We start from the raw sequence: 20,709 nt of genomic DNA on the forward strand, positions 1-20,709 counted from the left end.
GAAAGGACCTAGAGATGGCTCACACATGGAGATGTATTCCTTCAGTCACCAGTGCTAGGTGCCAAGATGGAGCACCCCTGTGAGCAGAGCTGGAGCACCCCTGTGAGCAGAGCTGGAGCACCCCTGTGAGCAGAGCTGGAGCACCCCTGGCGTCCTAGGCCTGCAGACATTACCTTCTCCCTGTGTCCTCACACTGATGTACCTCGTCCTATCCGTGCCTTGGGTGTGGGGCTGCGGACTAGTCTCTCCATCTTGTTTTTCTCTCTCTTTTTGAATATTCAGTTTGCAGCCTGAGCCATCTACTGCAGGGCATGCTTTCAATACCTGCACAATCTGCTCTGCCTGCCTGGGAGGCAGTGAGCTTGCCCTGACTGGTCAATTCCTATCTGCCCCAAGGAAAGACATGTGTGGCCACAACATGGCCCTCTGGAGTACAGATGCTGCATTCTGAGCCCACATCCTGTGGAAGAAAGATAAATGGGACCCTGGGGGGCCTCAAGGGTGGACAGAGAGTGGAGTACAACTGTTCCAATCCATTAGCACCTCTGCCCTCAGGTCTCCTGGCTGCAGAAGTCAGTATTTGGGACCAGAAATCTCTGTGATATGTGCTTGGGGATGCTGTGGTTTCTCTTCCTCAGTCTCCCCTGTCTGGGGAACACGATGCCTCTGACTCTTGGTGAGTTCTAACTGGGATCCCTTATGTTGTCCCAGGCTCAGAGTCCTGCTCCAGATACTGTGGGGAATATGTCAGTCTGTCGGTTTGCCAGAAATTTCACTGATGCCTGAGCCTTGGGAGCCTCTGTCTGGTGTCTGATAACCCTACTTGCTTCCACAGACCTTGGCTCAGGACAGGGGTTGGTAGGCATCGTCGGGGGCTGCCCTGTCTCAGCCAGCCGGTTCCCATGGCAGGTCAGCTTGAGGCTCTACGACATGAAGCACAGCAGATGGGAACACAACTGTGGCGGTTCCCTCATCCACCCTCAGTGGGTGCTAACTGCTGCTCACTGTGTGAGGCCGTGAGTGGGGTCACCCGTTCCCTTGCTTGAGAGCAGATCGATGTGGGGAGGTGGGTGGTATTTGGTGAGGTACTTGTCTTCCTGTGGGAGGTAGGATTTCTGACCCCCTCCTGACCCCCACATCTGTTCTGACTGATCCTGTCTCTGCCGGGACTGATTTTCCCTGCTCTTCAAGCCCTCTGAGGAGTTCATTGTCCTGTCTCTCAGGAAAGAGGTGGAGGCCTATGGAGTTAGAGTCCAAGTTGGGCAGCTAAGGCTTTATGAAAACGACCAGCTGATGAAAGTGGTCAAGATCATCCGCCACCCCAAGTTTAGCGAGAAGCTGTCTGTCCGTGGGGGTGCAGACATTGCTCTGCTGAAACTGGACACCCGAGTTGTGCTGTCTGAGCATGTCTACCCGGTTTCCCTCCCTGCTGCCTCCCTGAGGGTCTCCTCTAAGAAGACCTGCTGGGTGGCTGGCTGGGGTGTCATCGAGAACTACAGTGGGTATTGGGAAGACCTCTTGTCCTTTGTCAGCACTGGTGGGAAGAGGCAGAAGCCCCCAGCTTTGGTTCTCACCAGCTTTTCTCCACAGAGCCACTGCCCCCACCCTACCACCTGAGGGAAGTGTCGGTCCCCATTGTGGAAAACAATGACTGTGAGCAGAAGTACCAGACCAATTCCTCCTCGGACAGCACTACCAGGATCATCAAAGATGACATGCTTTGTGCTGGGAAGGGGGGCCGGGACTCTTGCAAGGTAACAGCCTGACCCACCCTCTCTCCTCTGTCCCTTCCTTGCCCAGGACAGTCACTTGGCAACCACTTGACTTGACACTTTGGGAGTGCTGATTTCTGCCTTTTTCCACAGGCTGACTCTGGGGGCCCATTGGTATGCAAGTGGAACTGTTCCTGGGTCCAGGTGGGTGTGGTCAGCTGGGGCAGAGGCTGCGGGCTTCCTGACTTCCCTGGTGTATACACCCGGGTGATGAGCTACGTGTCCTGGATCAAATGCTATGTCCCCACGTTCCTAGAACCTTTGAAGGGGCCAGATGGGATTCATACAACAGAGGAGACCCCAGCCACTCATGTTGATCCATTCACTCCTCCTTCTGGTCCAGCCTCACTTTCTTAAACCTCCCTATCCCATGGCAGTGAAACTACCTTGTGCTCCTGGCCTGGAGTCTATGGTGTCCCTTAACTCTGGGAAGGAGGGGATAAAACTACATCTCAAAAGTAGCTGGAAGCCCATATTCCCTCCTTACCATGTTTCCCATTAAATGATGAGTGTCTAATTGATGTCTGTTTGGACTCTGAATCCAGAGATTGGCACTAAGGGTGGGACTGAGCTGGTAGAGCGGGCATCAGAGAGACTAGTGTCTCTGAGCCCTTGGTGGTGTGAAGGGGAGGTACTCTCAGTTACCAAGTTAGCCCACACTGTTTTGTGGAGTCCAGACGCCTCAACATGGATAGACCTGGGCTGTTCCCACTTGCCTGCCTATTCAGGCTCCAGGAATAATAGGCAGGGGTCAGATTTGGGGGACTCCCCGATACTTCAGCCTTTAAATAGTGATGTCAAATGCCCCTTTCTGAGCCCACATGGCCATTTAAATTCTAAACGATAAGAGTTTTCCTTTAGCCGGGCAGTGGTGGTGCATGCCTTTAATCCCAGCACTTAAAAGGCAGAGGCAGAGGCAGGCGGATTTCTGAGTTCGAGGCCAGCCTGGTTCCAGGACAGCCAGGATGACAGAGAAACCCTGCCTTGAAAAAACCAAAAAAAAAAAAAAAAGAGTTTTCCTTTTTTCCCTCTTTCTTCCTCTATTGCATGTTTGCTGTACTTGCGTGAACATGTATGCATGTTCACATGTGTGCATGTGTGGTGCATGTGTGTGTGTGCAAGTGGAAGCCAGAGGTAGATATTAGGTCTCTTCCTCTATTACTTTCTACTTTAGTTACTAAGGCAGAGTCCCTGGCTGAACCCAGAGCTTGCCCATTCAGCTAGTGGCCCGCTTGCCCCAGGAACCCCCCATCTCTGTCTCTTGTGGGGATTTTGGTTGGACTGCCACATCCACCTGGCTTTTCATGTGGCTTGTGGGGATATGAGCTCCAGCCCTCCTGCCTGCACCCTGCTTTATCCACTGAGCCATCTCCCTAACCCATTTTTTCTTTAGTTTAAAAAAAAATATATATGTACAATGTAGCCATCTTCTGACACACTAAAAGAGGGTATCAGATCTCATTACAGATGGTTGTGAGCCACCATGTGGTTGCTGGGAATCGAACTTGGGACCTCTGGAAGAGCAGTCAGTGCTCTTAACTGCAGAGTCATCTCTCCAGCCTGCTTGTTTTTGTTTTTTGACAGAGGGTCACATAGAGCCTGGAACTTATAAAATGCTGAGGATCACCTTGAACTTCTGAACCCTCCTGTTTCCACCTCCCTACCCCATTAAGTAATTAGACCCTGGGCTTAGTGAATTCTAGGCAAGAGCTCTACCAACTGAGCTACAGCTCTCAAGTGCTTATATTTACCCATGATGCTTTGAAATCTTCTGCATGCACCTTGAGGCCCTTATGCCTCCCCACATCTCATCCCAGCTGGATGTCATTGGAGGAGGCAAGTTTTTCAGGGGCCCCAAAATGTGTTCGCCATCCAGTGCCTAGGAAAGAGCCCTCTCTTGCCACTGATGGTGGCTCTAGCTCGGAAACATTAGGAGGTGATTATAACAGAGACCCTAGAGAGCAGATTTGTCCATCTGTAGAGATACAATGGGAAGGTGCACCTGTGATCCAGTAAGTGGGCCATCTCCAAAATCTACCTGAGGACACCTAGCTCCAGACCAACAGATTGAAAGACCTGATGTGGCTAAGCCGTCATAGCCACACTGCTGGGTGGAGCGGCCTCAGGGGACTGAAGTAGGAAGTCTCTAAGCTACGAGTTGAGTCAGAGAGTCATCTGGGTTCCTGAGATGGCTAGGCACCAAATAGGAAGCAGTTCTCTGTGAGGTGAGTTAGTGACACTGGTCACAAGGGACCACACTCTCTGACCTCCCTGGAGAAGGATATCCACAGAGTTGGCTAGTGGCTGCTATGGGGTTGGGTAGGGGAGCCAGGATAGGAGGTGAGCATTAAAGGACAGCTGTTCTTTCAGATTGTGGAAAATGGTGTAATATGGGGTGCAGGGATAGCTTGCACACCAGGCATGGGCCAAACCCCACACAACTACACTCTCTGTGTTTTGTTTCTGAGACAGGGTCTCACACCAGAGCCCAGGCTAGCTTTGCACTCTAGGCCATCCTCATGTCTTAGCTTCCCAAGTGTAAGTGTTAGAATTGCAAGCATGCACTGTCATGATGGGCTGGACTATACTCTTTAAGTGGGTGAATTGTATGGTGTGGAAATCACATTTCAGCAAAGCTGTCAGAAATAATAAACTGAAAAAAATTATTATTTTTTGGAGACAGAATCTAACTATGTAGTTCTGGCTGGCTTGGAACTCACTATGTAGACCAGGCTTTCTCAGACTCCCAGAGACCTGCATGAGTGCACTCCCAACCATCAGCACTTTATTATTTTAGATGTGCACATGTGTGCTTGTGTGTGTGTCTCTCTGTGTGTGTCTGCATGAGTGTGTGTGTTTGTGTGTGTGTGTGTCTGTGTCTGCATGAGTGTGTGTGTGTCTGTGTGTGTCTATCTGTATGTCTGTGTGTGTCTGCCTGAGTGTGTATGTGTTTGTGTGTGTCTGTCTGTATGTCTGTGTGTGTCTGCTTGTGTGTTCGTCTCTGTGTGTGTGTGTGTCTGTCTGTATGTCTGTGTGTGTCTGCCTGAGTGTGTGTGTGTGTTTGTGTGTGTCTGTGTGTGCACCAGCATATGGAGGACAGGACAAACATACCTGCTCTCCCTTAGGTGCTGTCCACCTTGTGTTTTGAGATAGGGTTTTTCACTGGCCTGGAATTCACTGATTAAATTAGACTGGCTATCCAGTGGGCCTTAGGGATCTTCCTGTCTCCATCCCCAATTAGGAACACAAACATCAGACCTGGTTCCTCATGCTTTCAAGACAGACACTTTATCAACATAGCTATCACCCCAACCCAAGCCTTCCTCTCTTCTGGTTGATGAACTCTACCACTGATCATGATGAAACTCTTGGTAAATTTGTGGGATCTCACCAAAGTCCACCGCAAATGTGCTGTTTGAGGGTAGACTGTCGAAACCTGGAAGGTGAAGGACAGATGAGAGCAGCTGCCTTCCTGCTTCCACCAGCATGAGTATCTGGGCGGCAGGCTAGCTGGGAAATAAGCAAAAGGTATAAAGGAGGAGATGAGGTTCACCCTCCACATTGGCAGACCCAACAGCAGTCCACAAGCTTGCCTGGGATTGACTACGGCCACTGTTAGAGATCCAGGGCCACGGGGGGAAGCTTTCTGCAGAGGTCATTACCACACTAAATAAACATAACTTCTCCACACTGGCAATGACCAGTCAGACAAGAAAACAGAGTAGATGGGTATTCCAGCTAAAGAGACTAAAAATCACTCAGAAAAATATCCAGTAAAGCAAGTGTAAGCAAGTGTAAGGTTTCTTTCTTCCTTCCTTTCTTTCTTCCTTCCTTCCTTCCTTCCTTCCTTCCTTCCTTCCTTCCTTTCTTTCTTTCTTTCTTTCTTTCTTTCTTTCTTTCTTTCTTTCTTTCTTTCTTTCTTTCTTTCTAAATTTGAAGTAAGGTCTCCCTCTCTATGTAGTTCAGAGTGGTCTCAAGTTCAAAGTCCTTTTAAATGCTGGGATTATAGGCATGAGCCGCCATTTCCAATGCTTATATACAAGGTTTTACAGAAGAACTCAATCAATGGAGGGCAAGGACGTAGAATTATGTGTGTCAGAGGCATGTGGCCACAAATGGGGACATTGACATTACATGTTCATGGAAATACCAGTAAAACACTACAAAGATTTCAGAGAAGCACAACAATATGGTGGTGGTGGTTGTTGTTTGATTGTTTTGAAATAAGGTCTCACTGTGTGGTCCTGGCTGCCCTGGAACTCACTCTAAAGACCAGGCTGGCCTCGAACTCATAGCCATCTTCCTGCCACTACCTCAAGAGTACTGGGATTAGGGCTTCAGAGATGGCTCAGCTGGTAAGAGCACTCACTGCTCTTCTGAAGGTCCTGAGTTCAAACCCCAGCAACCACATGGTGGCTCACAACCATCCATAGTGAGATCTGACGCTCTCTTCTGGAGGGTCTGAAGACAACTACAGTGTACTTACATATAATAAATGAATAAATCTTAGAAAATATTATAAAGAAGAGTACTGGGATTAAAGTCATGAGTTACCAAACCCAGATGACTTTAAAATTTTTACTACAACTTCTGGAGGTAGAAAGTTTTCATTAAATTATTGATTACAGGAGACTTAACATGTGGGCTGGGGATGGAGCTCAATGTTTGCCTGGGGTTCAATCCCCTGCACTGCATAACGCAGGTGTGGTGGTGCAGGACTGTGCTACCAGCACTCAGGAGGCGGAAGCAGGTGGATCAGAAGTTCAGAGTCATCTTTGGCTATCAAATCCAAGACTATGTGAGACCCTGTCTCAAAACAGGAGGAAAGAGGACAACAGTATTTGACAAGAACATCCTTAGGACTGGGGATGGAGCTCAGTGGTGGGACACGTGTCTAGCATGGATAAGACCTTGGGTTTAGTCTTCAGCACCCTGGCAACGGAAGAAAAGAGACAAGCAACTCCTTGGGTAAAATGTACTTTGCTGGAACAAAAATTTGAGGGAATTCAAAGTACTAAACTGTATTCAGCATTGATTCAAAACATCTTTTTTCTTTTCTTTCCTTTCCTTTCCTTTCCTTTCCTTTCCTTTCCTTTCCTTTCCTTTCCTTTCCTTTCCTTTCCTTTCCCTTTCTTTTCTTTTCTTTCCTTCCTCTTTCTTTCTTTCTTTCTTTCTTTCTTTCTTTCTTTCTTTCAGATTTTTATTTCACTTTGTGTGTATAAGTGTTTTGTCCGAATTATATATGTGCACCTCATGCATGCCTAGTACACAGAGGCCAGAAGACGGTGTCAGATCCCCCAGCAACTAGAGACAGAGGATTGTGAGCCACCATGTGTGTTCTGGGAAACCACCCACTTGTAAGGGCAGTGTATGCATGCTCTCAGTGCTGTGCCATCTCTCCATCCCACCTGTTTGTCCTGTGATGGGATCACATGCAGCCCAGGCTAGCCCATGCTAGCCTGCAACCAACTGCCTAGCTGAAGATGATGTGAAATTTCTGATCTTCCTGCCTCTGCCTTTACAGTGCTTGGGATCACAGACTTACACCATGCTCAGACTATACAGGGCTAGGGGTGGAACTTAGGGCTACATGCATGTTGGCAAGTACCACTAACTCAGCTACTTCCCTGGCCATCTTTTTCTTGTAAGTATCTTATTTTAGGATGAAGGAAAGTGGGTTGCTTTTGGGGACAAAAAGGTGCCTCTGTCACAAGCCAAAGAACAAAAATATTTTCAAAGTTTACTGTGTACAGTCCATTCTCACTGTGTAGGTTAAACAGACCCAAGCATCCATGACGGTCCATTCTTACTGGGTCTGTTACATTCTCTGACCTCAGGGCAGTGTGGCTCTCCCAAATGTTATCAACAGTTGTGCCTGTTCTGATATTTGTAAAGGAAATTGCTTTCTTTCTTTAAACCCCTAAGCATTAGCAGTAGTTTGTCAATTGATTTATGCAAACCTCCTTTTGACCTCACAGGTCCTGCACAGAAGTGGCTCTGTAGGCATTAGCTTGCCAGCTAGGAAACCGCAATCAGTGGTCTAGTATTGTGTCTGTATGGGAGCCAGACAAATGCAGCAGTTTGGCCAGGTTTAAGTGAATAGCGCTCTATGGAGTCTCAGAAAGCAAGAAACAGAAATTGCCAAGGCTTTTGGTGAGTTAACTAATCCGCTCAGGGCTTTGAAAAGTACCTCAGTGGAGCCATGTGTGATGGTTCATACCTATAATCCTGGCATTCAAGAAGCTCAGACAGAAAGGAGGCTGTGAGTTCAAGACTAGCCTGGGCTGCAGAGATCCTGCCTCAAAACTATATATAACCACCCTGAAGCCAATTAAACCAACCAGGTTTCTTTCCTCTTGGGGACCTGGAGTGAAATGGTTGCAGACATCAGCCTTTTTGGGCTTATGTGTGTAGCTTATAACCTCTATGGGCTGCCCTAAGGGAACTTAGTAACAAATTTCTGGTGGCTATTAACATCTGATCTGAGTGTTGTACCCAAGGGGGGCTCCAGGCAGGTGGCTTTGGGAAGTCCCAGGGCACAGCAGCCAGGGTTCACATTGGCCAGCTCCTCATGTCCACCTGAACCAATCTGAAGAATAAGGAACATGTGGGTGAGGCCCGATGTAGAGTCAGGTTCAAGTTCCCTGGCCACTGGAAGGAACACACCTCAAAGTCCTGGGATTTTTCACCAAGTTTAAGGCCAATGACCTCGATGACAGAGTAGCTGAGAATTGGCTCATCTCTGATGGCTGTGGGTAAAATATATTCCCAATTGTGGTATGTATCCTGGACAAGTGGCGGGAGACCCACAAACCCTCTCTTGAGGGTTTTCATTGTCCTGTCTTGCTCCCCACCAAACCATGTTCTGTTAAATCTCACATCCAGGGTGAAAACAACAAAAACAAAAACAAAAAAAAAACAAAAACAAAAAAACAAAAAATGAGGTAAACCCAGGTATGCATGCCTGTGGCAGGTCTATAAAATGACATTAAAACCTGGAGACACCTGAAAGATGTGCAGCCATCTGGACAAACCAAAATAAGCTCACAAGCCTCACACAACTCAAACATAAATTTCAGATACATCAAAGTTCTTCTTCTTTTTCCTCCTCCCCCTCCCTCTCCCCCAATGCAGGAACTTAAGGCATCCATAGACAAGAGCAGAGAGAATAACAACATGGATAACTGTTTGATTCCTTGTTCTCATTCTCACCTAGCTGGCTCATCTCTTAGAAGTTCAGGAGCACAATTTGAAAGGATTGGGAGGTGTGGCCTTGTTGGAGGAAATGTGCCACTGAGGGCTTTGAGGCTTCAAACAGCACATTCCAAACCCCGAGTCTCTTTCTTCCTACTGCCTGTAGATCTGGATCCAGATGTAGAACTCTAAATTGCCTCTCCAGCACCACACCTGCCTGCATGCTACCATGCTCCCCACCATGATGACAATAAACCAAACCTCTGAAACTGTAAGCAAGACCCTGTTAAATGCTTTCCTTTATAAAAGTTGGCTGGAGAGATGGCTCAGTGGTTAAGAGCACTGGCTGCTTGCTCTTCCAGAGGTCCTGAGTTCAATTCCCAGCACACATGGTAGCTCATAACCATCTGTAATGGGATCCGACACCCTCTTCTGTTATGACTGAAGACAGCTATAGTGTACTCAGATAAATTAAGTAAATACATCTTTGGAAAAAAAAAAGAGTTGTCATGGTCATGGTGTCTCTTTACGGCAACAGAACACTGACTAAGCCTGTCACATTGACAAAACTAACCAGCCCAATTCTCCCCTTGTCAGCTCGACACTCAAATATGTCATTTTAAGCCATAACTTTCCATATCTCCAAAGTCTCATCTCTTAATATGATATAAAACAGGTCTAACTGCAAAGGCCTCCAGAGACTCTCAACTAGAAGACTATTTTCAATACGTGGAGGATCCTCTGCGACACCCGGGGCTTCCCCTTGCCCCGTTTCTTCTCAGCTCCTCTTTGCAGGGATTTGACCCTGCCACAAGGTGTCAAGCCTCGGATGCTTTCCATGACCTCTTCCTGGATTTCCCATGCCCTCAAAGCCAGTATTAGCAGGAGGATGCTTACAACACTGCCAAGTTTAACCAGCTCAATGTGGAACCTGGTCCCCTTAGACAGCTTCTGTGTGCTGACCCTGAGCAAGCACAGTTGGATCGTCCCAATGAATCATGGGAAACTTGACTTCAGTGGTGCTTCTCTCTTTGACAATCCCAGCTGCTTCTTCAGCAGCAGAATGACCAGCAGTCAGGCAGGGATCCAGAGACGGTCTAGACTCCCTCTTCTCTAGGCAGTGTCAACAGGCAACAACTGATTACAGTGATAGCCTCTTGCAATCAGCCACAGATAATCTGATGAAGAGGATTTGTTTAAAAGACCATGTTCTACCACCTAAAAGGAGGCCTAGCTTCCCTGACCATGTCCATGTTAGCCCTCACTGCCACCTTGCCAGTTAAGAGAGCCTGACACAGGTGCCAAGGCTACAGCATAAACAAAGTCATTAAGATAGACATCTATGCATTTCCTGCCAGAATCTGGTGTTCTGGTTCTTTTCACTGACGTTGGACATGTTAATGGTGTTTGGAAAAGCCAGGATTCACTTCAGGTAGCTGTGGGTCACCTTTGTCTAGTTTAGCAATATAAACCCTTCCTATTGCCTAGGGTTGTGGAAATTGTCTGTCTTGCTCCCACCCAAGATATATACATCTGTCATTGAGTCTCTAAAATTTGTGCCATAGGCAATCTGGATGCACCCACCTACTTGGGGGGGGTCTCATAAGCGCCCTGTGAGTGGTTCTCATAGGAGAGAACCTGGTGTTTCTGGAGCCAAGGTGAGTCCCTAGCTTGGCTCTGAGCTGCCTCTGACAGCCCCTGTGGAGGGGACAGTGGGTATCCTGATCCTCTTACATGGACAGTAGGGACACTGCAGGGAGCCTTACTGACAGTTTCTCAGCTTCTTTGGCATCTTTGTGTTGGCCACTAGATGGGTGTTGGTGGCCCGACTAGGAGTATTTTAATGGGACACTGAGAATATGTGAAGTTTGACAGCACCCCTGATCTCTGCTCTGTGTGTGTGTGTGCACATGTGCACGTGTGCGCCAGCAGTGTCTTCACAGGTTCTAAACCAGAACTGCCCACAGATGCTGTCAGATGTCTTTCCTGGCTGTGAAGTGCTGGGCTGGGCATGGGACCCAGGTGGCATGTGAGTTCCTGTCAGGAGCACTCTGGGTTCAGAGCAGGGCAATACAGAGGCCTATATTTTGAGTGTTGTCTTGGTTTTAGGAAAGCTCCATCAAGCCCAACCCATTTTTTTTCACAAGGACAAAGACAGGTATTGAGGGGGGACCCAAGCGCAGTACTTTGCACCTGTGGTGTCTGGGGCCCTGAACTTCCCAGAGCCCCCTTCCCCCTGCAGATGTTCAGACTGTTGCTCCTGGCTCTCTCCTGTCTGGAAAGTACCGTGTTCATGGCCTCTGGTAAGTCGTGACTCACCCCAGTTAGTGCTTGGCATCAGGAGCACTATCCTGCCTTGCCCCACAGGCCCCCAGCTGACTCATTCTTAGGGCTTACCTGAGCACTGGGTGTCAACATCTGGTCCATGGGTGGGGTAACAGGAGGGTAGCCCTTGTTCTCTGACTTGTCCACAATGCTTTTAGAATCTGTCTCCAGAAGCAAGCCAGTGGGCATCGTGGGGGGTCAACGTACCCCACCAGGGAAGTGGCCATGGCAGGTCAGCCTAAGAATCTACAGTTACGAGGTGAACTCCTGGGTGCACCTCTGTGGGGGCTCCATCATCCACCGTCAGTGGATTCTGACTGCTGCTCACTGCATCCAAAGGTGAGACACCACTGGGGGACATCTGCTGGGTGTAGAATGAAGACAGTACACTAGCCCCAACCAGCTGCCTCTGAGCCACCCAGGGTCTGTCCTCCCACAGTCAGGATGCCGACCCAGCCGTATACCGGGTCCAGGTGGGGGAAGTATACCTCTATAAGGAGCAGGAACTTCTGAACATCAGCAGGATCATCATCCACCCTGACTACAACGATATTAGCAAGAGGTTTGATTTGGCCCTGATGCAGTTGACTGCCCTCCTGGTCACATCCACAAATGTCAGTCCAGTCTCTCTGCCAAAAGACAGCTCAACCTTCGTCTCCACTGACCAGTGTTGGCTGGTTGGCTGGGGCAACCTTCTCCAACATGGTAAGCATAGTTGGGACAGAAAGATGGAGAGACAGACACATTGCACGGTCCTTCCATGTCCCTCCGGAGAGCTAGCTAGCAGTGTGGAAACCAATGGGTAGAAGCAAGGCTCTCCTCTGATTCAGCTGGTGTACTGACTTCTTGGCCACCATTTTCAGATCTCACAGCCAGTAAGGAGCCAAGGCAGAACCAACCTGGGTTGCCCTGGTTTGAAGGTGCTGCTGGGCTTTTTTTGGCTCTGTTCCCTGCAGGAGGGATGGGATACCACTTAGAGGAATGCGATTTCTTCATGTGATCTGGGAATCAGAGACTCTAGGTGCACGCAGACCTGTTTCTTGTGTATATTGTAGACGTGCACCCATACAGCCAGAGACCCAGGCAGGGTGCAAGCAATGGCTGTGAGCTCTCATCTTGGAGTGTCTGTGGCCACCTTTCAGCACAGGCTCCAGGGCATGGCCTTTGTCCCTCCACTTTCTTCAACCCCACATACCATCACTTATAGCTCTGCAACTACTCTCTGCTGTGTTTCCACGTGGCTGTCCCCTCTGTGTTCTCTTCTGTCTCCTAAAAGAACTCTTACAATGGGAGTTAGGGCTCACCCCAAATCCAGGATAAGCTTGCTAGGTGCTGGTGGCTCTCTTGAACTTATGATCTTCCTGCCTCAGCCTTAAGGGCTAGGGTTATAAGCTTCTCTCTCCATGCCTGCTTCAGAATGACCTAGTTGGTTTTTTTGTTTTTTGGTTTTTTAACTTAATAACACACATAAATAATTTATCTTTAAACAAAGTCACATTCTGAAGTTCTAGGTGAGTATGAATTTGGAGGGGACCCAACCCTTTTTAAAGACTCTAAACCCATTTAACATAGAAGGCTATGCCTGTAAAGATAGCCTGAGACCATGATCCCATCTAGGACATATGGGGAAGTGGGAGCTCTGACTTGCTCCAGGCCAAAGCAGTGAGGTCAAGGGATCCAGTGTGACTGGCATGAAGTGAATCTGGTTGGGGACGTGCCTCTCACCCCTGCTCCCTGACTCTTCCCTCCTTCAGTGCCTCTGCAGCCTCCCTATCAACTGCATGAGGTGAAGATCCCAATTCAGGACAACAAGAGCTGTAAGCGGGCCTATAGGAAGAAGTCGTCTGACGAGCACAAAGCTGTGCCCATCTTTGAGGACATGCTTTGTGCTGGCACCTCAGGCCGAGGCCCCTGTTTTGTGAGTCGCCAGGGCCCAGATGTGACCTTCCCCCTCCTGCTCCAGATGCTTTTCCTTCAAGGGGGGGCTGGATTTGGGGGTTTCCTAGTGCTTTGCCTTTGATAGGACTGCCCCTCTTCCTGCAGGGTGACTCTGGGGGTCCCTTGGTCTGCTGGAAGAGCGACAAGTGGATACAGGTGGGCGTGGTCAGCAAGGGGATCGATTGCAGCAACAATCTGCCATCAATCTTCTCAAGAGTTCAGAGCTCCTTAGCCTGGATCCATCAACATATCCAGTAGACGAGTCCACCAGCTGCTGCCCATCATCAGAGACAGCTTCATGGCTCCTCTGTTCTTTCCTTCCTGGACCCTTCCTTGCCCGCCCTGCCTTCTTCCCTGGCCTGTCCTTCCCCGCTGACAAGGATGTTCAGCAAACCCCAGTGTGGGGTTGGGCTGCTGTATTGGGGTGTGGCTATATTTGTCTCAATAAACTGGCAGTAAATGAAGGTGGTCGGAGTGGTCTTTGAGGCGTGGGCATGGCTGTGGAATGGGTGGACTCAGAGTCTCCAAGGCCAGTTATAATTCTCCACTTTCAGTTCTAGTACCTGAGTCTTGAAGTGGAGTGTATTTTTGAAACGTAAGAAACAAAATGCATTTTTCATAATGTCTGCTTTCAGTACTTTTGGAAATGGTCTCACTAGCAACTAATTGCCTCTCATTGGCTCGAGGCAGCGTCTTTTCACGAAGCCTAAGCCGGCCTCAAACTTACAACCCCCCGTGTTAGCTTCCCAAGAGCTGGGGTTACAGGCAAGTGCTGCCAGGGCCAGCGCGACTTGATTTCTGTTCTAACAACTTTCCCCTTCGTGTCTCTAAAGACTGTGCTGATTAGCCATCTGGCAGTCTGTCTGCCTGTCATTGTCCCATGATGGCTGGGGAAGATCTGTCCTGGTTGGCCTGAGTCACACATTGGTGAGGGTGGGGAATGTAAGTGACAGACATCAAGGAGTTAATTCTAATAAACTTGCAAGAGAGGCAGAGAAGGAAGGATTCTTGGGTCATCGCACTTGATACCACTCTGCTAGTCGGGTGGCCAACCCCCTGGCATCTCACCAATGTCCTTTATGTTCCTTTGTCAGAAGCTGTATTTCTGTAGAGGGCTAGTAGTTTACCTCTAAGGCTCTACAAAAATACAACCAACATCAGCAAAGCTATTTTGAAAATTATTATCAGATCTCTCTGATTCCTATCATTGTCTTTTGAAGCAGGAGTCAGGTGGTTTCAGGAGCCAGTAGCTGGAGGAAAGCTCAAGACAGCATGACAAGATTCCATCATTTCTATCAGTTGTTCCTTTAAAAATTGCAAAGTTAGGTACAGGTTAGTGGACTCGGAGGGTTTCCATGTTAGCTCTGAAGCCCACAGTGTCCTGCAGTTGCTTTGCTCACCCAGACACCATCACGTGTATTTTTTGTACAAAATCCTTAGTGGGGTAAGCTTGTGCTAGGCAGTTCAACATGTGTAGGAATCTTGAAAGATCCATCTTTTTATTTAATACCATAAAACTTGTGTTTATGATAAGGAATTAAAAAATCTTTATAGTCTCCTACTATGCAAATGTTTTGGTTCCCTCCCCCTTTCTTCCTTTGTGCTGATTCTTTTAAAACTAGCCAATCATGAAAGACTGTGAGGTTGGACTCTAGTCAATGGGAAAAAGAGACAGTCCCTGTGTGAACTAGACTAAAAACCAAGCGTCCTTCTTGTCCCCGTGTGTTCACACTTCAGTTGGCATGATGGTCTCTGCCTCCTGAACTTATTTCTAACAAAGGGAAGCAGGACTCTAGTCTTCTATGCCCATGGCTTAGACTGGTTCTGACCTGCTTCAGTGTCTCTCTTTGAGCAACAGCATTGTAAATTTTATATAATATATAAAGTTTAGAAATAGGTAAACATGTTTCTAGTCAGATTCATAGGGCACTAAAGGTACTAAAAGTCATCTGAAAATAATTGCTTATAAAGCACTTAAAGACTTCATCACAGATAATCCTTAAATAGGTCTTGACTTTAAGACATTTCCTTAATAGTTAGAAGTCTGAGACACAGACATTAGAGGATATAACATAACGTACTTGTAGGAAACATACACTCTTGTCTTAAATTTCACAACGTAGTACTAAACAATTTCTTCTCTCTCTCTCTCTCTCTTATTTTATTTTGGTTTTTCGAGACAGGGTTTCTCTTTATAGCCCTGGATGTCCTGGAACTCACTCTGTAGACCAGGATGGCCTTGAACTCAGAAATCCGCCTGCCTCTGCCTCCCGAGTGCTGGTAAACAATTTTTTAAAGAACATTGTATAGGGACTGTGGAGATGGCTTAGTGGTTGAAAGCACTGGCTTTTCTTCTGGAGGAAGCTGGCTGGATACTTGCATGGCAGATTAAAACTTTACATAAGGGTGAAGTGAAACCACCAAACTGGACCATTCCCTGGGAGAAAAAGTTGGTTTGGAGAATCAAACTGCTGGGCTGCCTATCCGGGGTCTGAGAACAGCAGCTAGGGGGAAGCCTTGTCAGCTAAAGAGGACAGGTAGTGGTTGGAGGAGAGGCACAGGCCAGAACTGCCTGGGAGTCAGTGCAGGGGCACTGGTCTGTTACAGGATGCTCGTGTAAATCAGGAACTAGATGCTCCTGCTGGAGGTAGTTGACCTTCAGGGTGGATGGGGGAAGGGCAGCTTTCCCGGTAAATTGAACCCAGCATCTGAGATTCCCGGGGGATGCTGAATTTAGGTTTCTATTCACCCAATAACAATCCTTCTGCTCACTTGGTCAGAGTCCTTGTGTTTGGGACACTGTCACTGGCACAGCCATTTTGGGGGCCTGCTTTGGACCCAGCACAACCATTGGTAGCTGTAGTTCTAGGGGATCTGACATCCTCTTCTGGTCTTCGGGAGTACTATACATGCATGGTATACTTAACATACAGGGGACACATTCATGCTCATCAAAGAAAAGGAAATAAAATCTTAAAACAAAGCAAAGCAAAACAAAACAAAACACCGTTTTGTAGCTTAGTGTGGTGCAAACCTTTGATCCCAGAACTTGGTAGGCAGAGGCAGATGGATCTCCATGAGTTTGGGACCAGCCTGGTCTGCAGAGTGAGTCTCAGGATAGCCAAGGCTACATTGTTGCATTGTGAGACCCCTCCCCAACAAAATAAACAAAACTGTCTGTCTTGTTGCTTTAGACATAGGAACTTGGTTACTCTGTATCACTTAAAATATACTTATCTTGCAGACAAGACATCCGAGCAAAGTAACATTTTAAAACTAGTTAATAGGCCAACATGCTTAAATGTTGGGTGGTTTTAGGGAAGAACAACCATTAAAACTCCATAGAACAAACCACAGAGAAAACACTGGATTTTATAAGAATGCTTAGGTTAGATTTGAACTAGGCTATTTAGGCCATGCTCTTCTGGAGATTCTCTCTCTCTCTCTCTCTCTCTCTCTCTCATAAATGTCAAAGACAATAGAAGGCACCCTGTGGAGATTCTACCCCTGAGTCTTAGACTTCTTTTCTAAATGCAGTGTTCTGAAACCATAAGCCATTCCATAGGATGGTCATACAGCAAGTAAGCTGTCACTGTTCCTCTTTTAATAAACGCACATGTAGCTCATCTGACATCTTTTTAAAAAGATTTATTTATTTTACATATATGAGTACACTGTTGCTGCCTTCATACCCACCAGAAGAGGGCGTCAGATCCCATTACAGATGGTTGCGAGCCACCATGTGGTTGCTGGGATTTGAACTCAGGACCTTTGGAAGAGCAGTCAGTGCTCTTAACCAACCACTGAGCCATCTCTCCAGCCCTCCAAGACAATATTTTAATGGTTACACACATCATGGCCGATCTCAAAAGCCCTGTTTTTCCATTTCAATTGCCCTGATAGAACTCAATGGCTCAAGAGAGCCCCAAACCTTTCCTGCCCCAAGGTAGATGTTCTAAATAGTTCAATATAGAACTCCCGATTTGCTCAAAAGAGTTTCCACATTGACAAGGCCTGTCCTAGAAATGGCATTATTGTTAGATTATGAACCTGTCTCTTTAAGAGAGTCATCATTCTATAAAGGTAAGCCATGTTTCCACCTAGAGCTGACAGGCCCCTTTTACACAGGTCACAGATGGGAGAAGGCAAACCCAAGGCGAAGGAAACCTAACCATGTCTCCCTGAAGCCACTCACTGAAGGATGCCCAAGCTCTGTCTTCCAATCTCTACAGCCCCTGACTCTATGTCAGGTTTCAGCGACTTGGACAACCCTCTCTCTTTCACCACGTCGATACCACATGTTTTAGTTTCTATTCCTACACAAACATCATGACCAAGAAGCAAGTTGGGGAGGAAAGGGTTTATTCAGCTTACACTTCCATACTGCTGTTCATCACCAAGGAAGTCAGGACTAGAACTCAAGCAGGTCAGAAAGCAGGAACTGATGCAGAGGCCATGGAGGGATGTTCTTTACTGGCTTGCTTCCCCTGGCTTGCTCAGCCTGCTCTCTTATAGAATCCAAGACTACCAGCCCAGAGATGGTCCCACCCACAAGGGGCCTTTCCCCTTGATCACTAATTGAGAAAATGCCTTACAGTTGGATCTCATGGAGGCATTTCCTCAACTGAAGGTCCTTTCTCTGTGATAACTCCAGCTGTGTCAAGTTGACACAAAACTAGCCAGTACACCACGTTACACTGTTTAATAATAATACCCCAATATTGCCCAAGAGCACAGAAAGACAAAGCCAGGTACCAAGTGATGACTACTTCAAATGTTTCAAAAGAACCTCAAATTGATTGGGGTATGGTGTCAAATGACTTTAATCCCAGCACTTGGAAGGCAGAGGTAGATAGATCGTTATGGGTCTGAGGTCAATCTGGTCTACTAGAGAACTCCAGGCTAGCCAAGGCTACACGCTGAGACCATGTCACAAAGCAGCAACAAAAGCAAGCAGGGCAGCAGCAGCAGCGGCAGCAACAACTGGCTCAAAAGTCTCCAAAGACCAACAGGAAGGTGGAGTGACAGACAGCCTGACTCTACCTCAGTATTAGAAGCTGTCGTATTACAAGATCAAGAGAAGTTTATTCCTATTTTCTGTCAAACTTAGATCTGAACAGGTTTTGGCCCTTTTTTGGAAATTTGACATATTCTACATCCTATACCCTGACTTCCACCCTGATTAGATGTTCTGCCAAATAATTCTGAAATATTCAGCCAAGTTCCTTTGTAACCAAATTTCTTTAGAAATCCCTCAACCCTTGAACTGCACTCCCCCCCAGCAGCTTTGGGGCTGATATAAACCCTATCTTCTCTTGTGTTCAATGCTATTTTCTCAAACCCTGCTTTTGGGAGACATCCCTGTCTGATAGAATATAAAGCTTGTATAATCTGACCAAGGGAGTTGGGTAATGGTCTTCACTCTTGCTTGGTGGGATTAACAAAAGCCTGCACCCATAAGAAAGAGACTTCCCAGCCTGTCGTGGTGGCGCACATCTTTAATCCCAGCACTCGGGAGGTAGAGGCAGGAGTATTTCTGAGTTCAAGGCCAGCCTGGTCTACAGAGTGAGTTCTAGGACAGCCAGGGCTACACAGAGAAACCCTGTCTTGAAAAACCAAAGACAAACAAAACAAAGCAAAACAAAACCATAACCACAACCCCAACCCAGCATTGGTGGGGAGAACACCAGAGAAGTGGTTACAGCAAGATAGGAGAGGCTTTTCTGATGACATTCTTAGCTTTGGGGTTGGTGGAAGCTTGTGGTTTGTTAACTTAATAGATTCCAAAGATGCTGGGGTTTTTATTCGAGAGACAGGGTTTCTCTGTGTAGCCCTGGCTGTCCTGAACTTGATCTGTAGACCAGGCTGGCCTTGAACCCACAGAGATTCACCTGCCTCTGCTTCATGAGTGCTGGGACTAAAGGCCTGGCTCTAAAGATTTTTTTAAAAAAGATTTATTTATTTTATGTATGTGAATACACTGTCACTGTGTTCAGACACACCAGAGGAGCACATTGAATCCCATTACAGATGGTTGTGAGCCACCATGGGTTGCTGGGAATTGAACTTAGGATTTCTGGAAGAATAGTCAGTGTTCTTAACTGCTGAGCCATCTTTCCAGCCCCAAAGATTCTTTTTAATGATTTATTTATTTTTATTTTATGTGCATCGGTGTTTTGCCTGTGTGTGTGTTTGTGTGAGGGCATTGGAACCCCTGGAGCTGGAGTTACACAGACATTTCTGAGCTGCCAAGTGGGTGCTGGGACTTGAACCAGGGTCCTCTGGAAAAACAACCAGTGCTCTTAACCACTGAGCCATCTCTCCAGCTCCAGGTTCCAAAGATTTTTATCTTTTAGTCGCAGGATGCTGGTTCAGACATAGAGGTGGGCAAGGAGGTTGTTCTGGGGGCCAAAGCTGGACTCAGATACGATAATCAGCTCCCGGAGCTGTAACATTCAAACTTCCCCACATCGCTGTAAATGGAATTAGTCAGTCAGTCAGTCAGTCAGTCAGTCAGTCAGTCAGTCTTTGCAGACACAGCTTTCCAGGAATTCTCATGAATAATGTCCCCATCAGACAGACCTTCAACTTGTCAGGACAGGAGTTCTCCTGGAAGGAGAAAAAGGCCTCACAGACCTTTGTTTTAATCTGCTAGGCTTTTGTCTCAGGCCAGGAGGGTGAGGAAGAAGCTGGACTTGTGCCATGTTGGAAGTTTGCTTTTCCTTTATAAGGTTTATTTTTATTATTTTTAAATGATGTGTACTACCTGGGTATAGATTTGTATATGAGAAGATACCCAAAGATGCCAGAGGTGTTGGAGACCCAGGAGCTCGAGTTACAGGCGGTTCTGAGCTGCTTACGTGGGTGCTTGGAGTTGAACCCAGGACTTCTGTAAGAGCAGCAAGTGGTCTTAATGGCTGAGCCATCTTTCCAGGCTCCTGGCTGTCTTTGTTACCTAGTGGTGCCCCCGCCCTGTCTGTCATCTGGTCAGGAACACATTAACTTCCCATCCCTTAGTCTGACATTTCACATCTTTCAAAAGTACATTACTCAGTTTATCACTGATCTACATCCTTCCTGTCCCTAGGGTTGAGATACAGTGGTCCATATGGAAAACATGATTTTGCCTTTCCACTACTCCCGGGTGGACCCTTTTCTCTGAGACCCTGGTATCCCAGTGCTGTTGCCTTGTCCCAGTCTCTGCCCAACACCCCTTCTTGCAACAGAAGTCCTGGGTAGCCATATCCTTCTAACGGCATCCCTGAGCCCAGAACCTGGTCAGGACCCTCTCATTGGCCAGTCTATCGCCCCTTTGCTAACAGTTGCGCTTGGCTCTTTCTGATCCTGTCATTGACTGTGATGATGGTGACCTGACTCTGTTGTTATGATGCTCACTCGAGCAGTTCCCGTCAGGCTCGGATGCTCACATTGTCTTTTCACTGACGTTGGACATGCTAACAGTGTTTGAGGAAGCCAGACT

At 47.3% G+C, this 20,709-nt stretch overlaps 2 protein-coding genes and 1 non-coding gene across 3 annotated transcripts; all 3 read left to right on the forward strand.

The window, feature by feature from the left end:
• Nucleotides 1–504: 504 nt before the first annotated feature.
• LOC110284213 (mastin-like) lies at nucleotides 505–2,286 on the forward strand. Its single transcript, XM_021149912.1, has 5 exons — nucleotides 505–676; nucleotides 836–1,016; nucleotides 1,224–1,498; nucleotides 1,591–1,754; nucleotides 1,866–2,286. Exons 1-5 carry the CDS (start codon nucleotides 604–606, stop codon nucleotides 2,127–2,129), a joined length of 957 nt encoding a protein of 318 aa, XP_021005571.1. The 5' UTR covers nucleotides 505–603; the 3' UTR covers nucleotides 2,130–2,286.
• A 5,807-nt stretch (nucleotides 2,287–8,093) lies between these two features.
• LOC115029764 lies at nucleotides 8,094–8,230 on the forward strand. Its single transcript, XR_003835330.1, has one exon. It is a non-coding gene; the product is annotated as a small nucleolar RNA SNORA70 (small nucleolar RNA).
• Nucleotides 8,231–10,460: 2,230 nt separating this feature from the next.
• On the forward strand, nucleotides 10,461–13,689 carry LOC110284270 (serine protease 28). The gene is made up of 6 exons (XM_021149990.1): nucleotides 10,461–10,624; nucleotides 11,209–11,269; nucleotides 11,450–11,630; nucleotides 11,731–11,996; nucleotides 13,046–13,209; nucleotides 13,335–13,689. The coding sequence occupies exons 1-6, from the start codon at nucleotides 10,541–10,543 to the stop codon at nucleotides 13,485–13,487; spliced, it is 909 nt and encodes a 302-aa protein (XP_021005649.1). The 5' UTR covers nucleotides 10,461–10,540; the 3' UTR covers nucleotides 13,488–13,689.
• Nucleotides 13,690–20,709: the final 7,020 nt, after the last annotated feature.

This window comes from Mus caroli, chromosome 17, assembly GCF_900094665.2.
Source record: "Mus caroli chromosome 17, CAROLI_EIJ_v1.1, whole genome shotgun sequence".
Taxonomy (NCBI): Eukaryota; Metazoa; Chordata; class Mammalia; order Rodentia; family Muridae; genus Mus; species Mus caroli.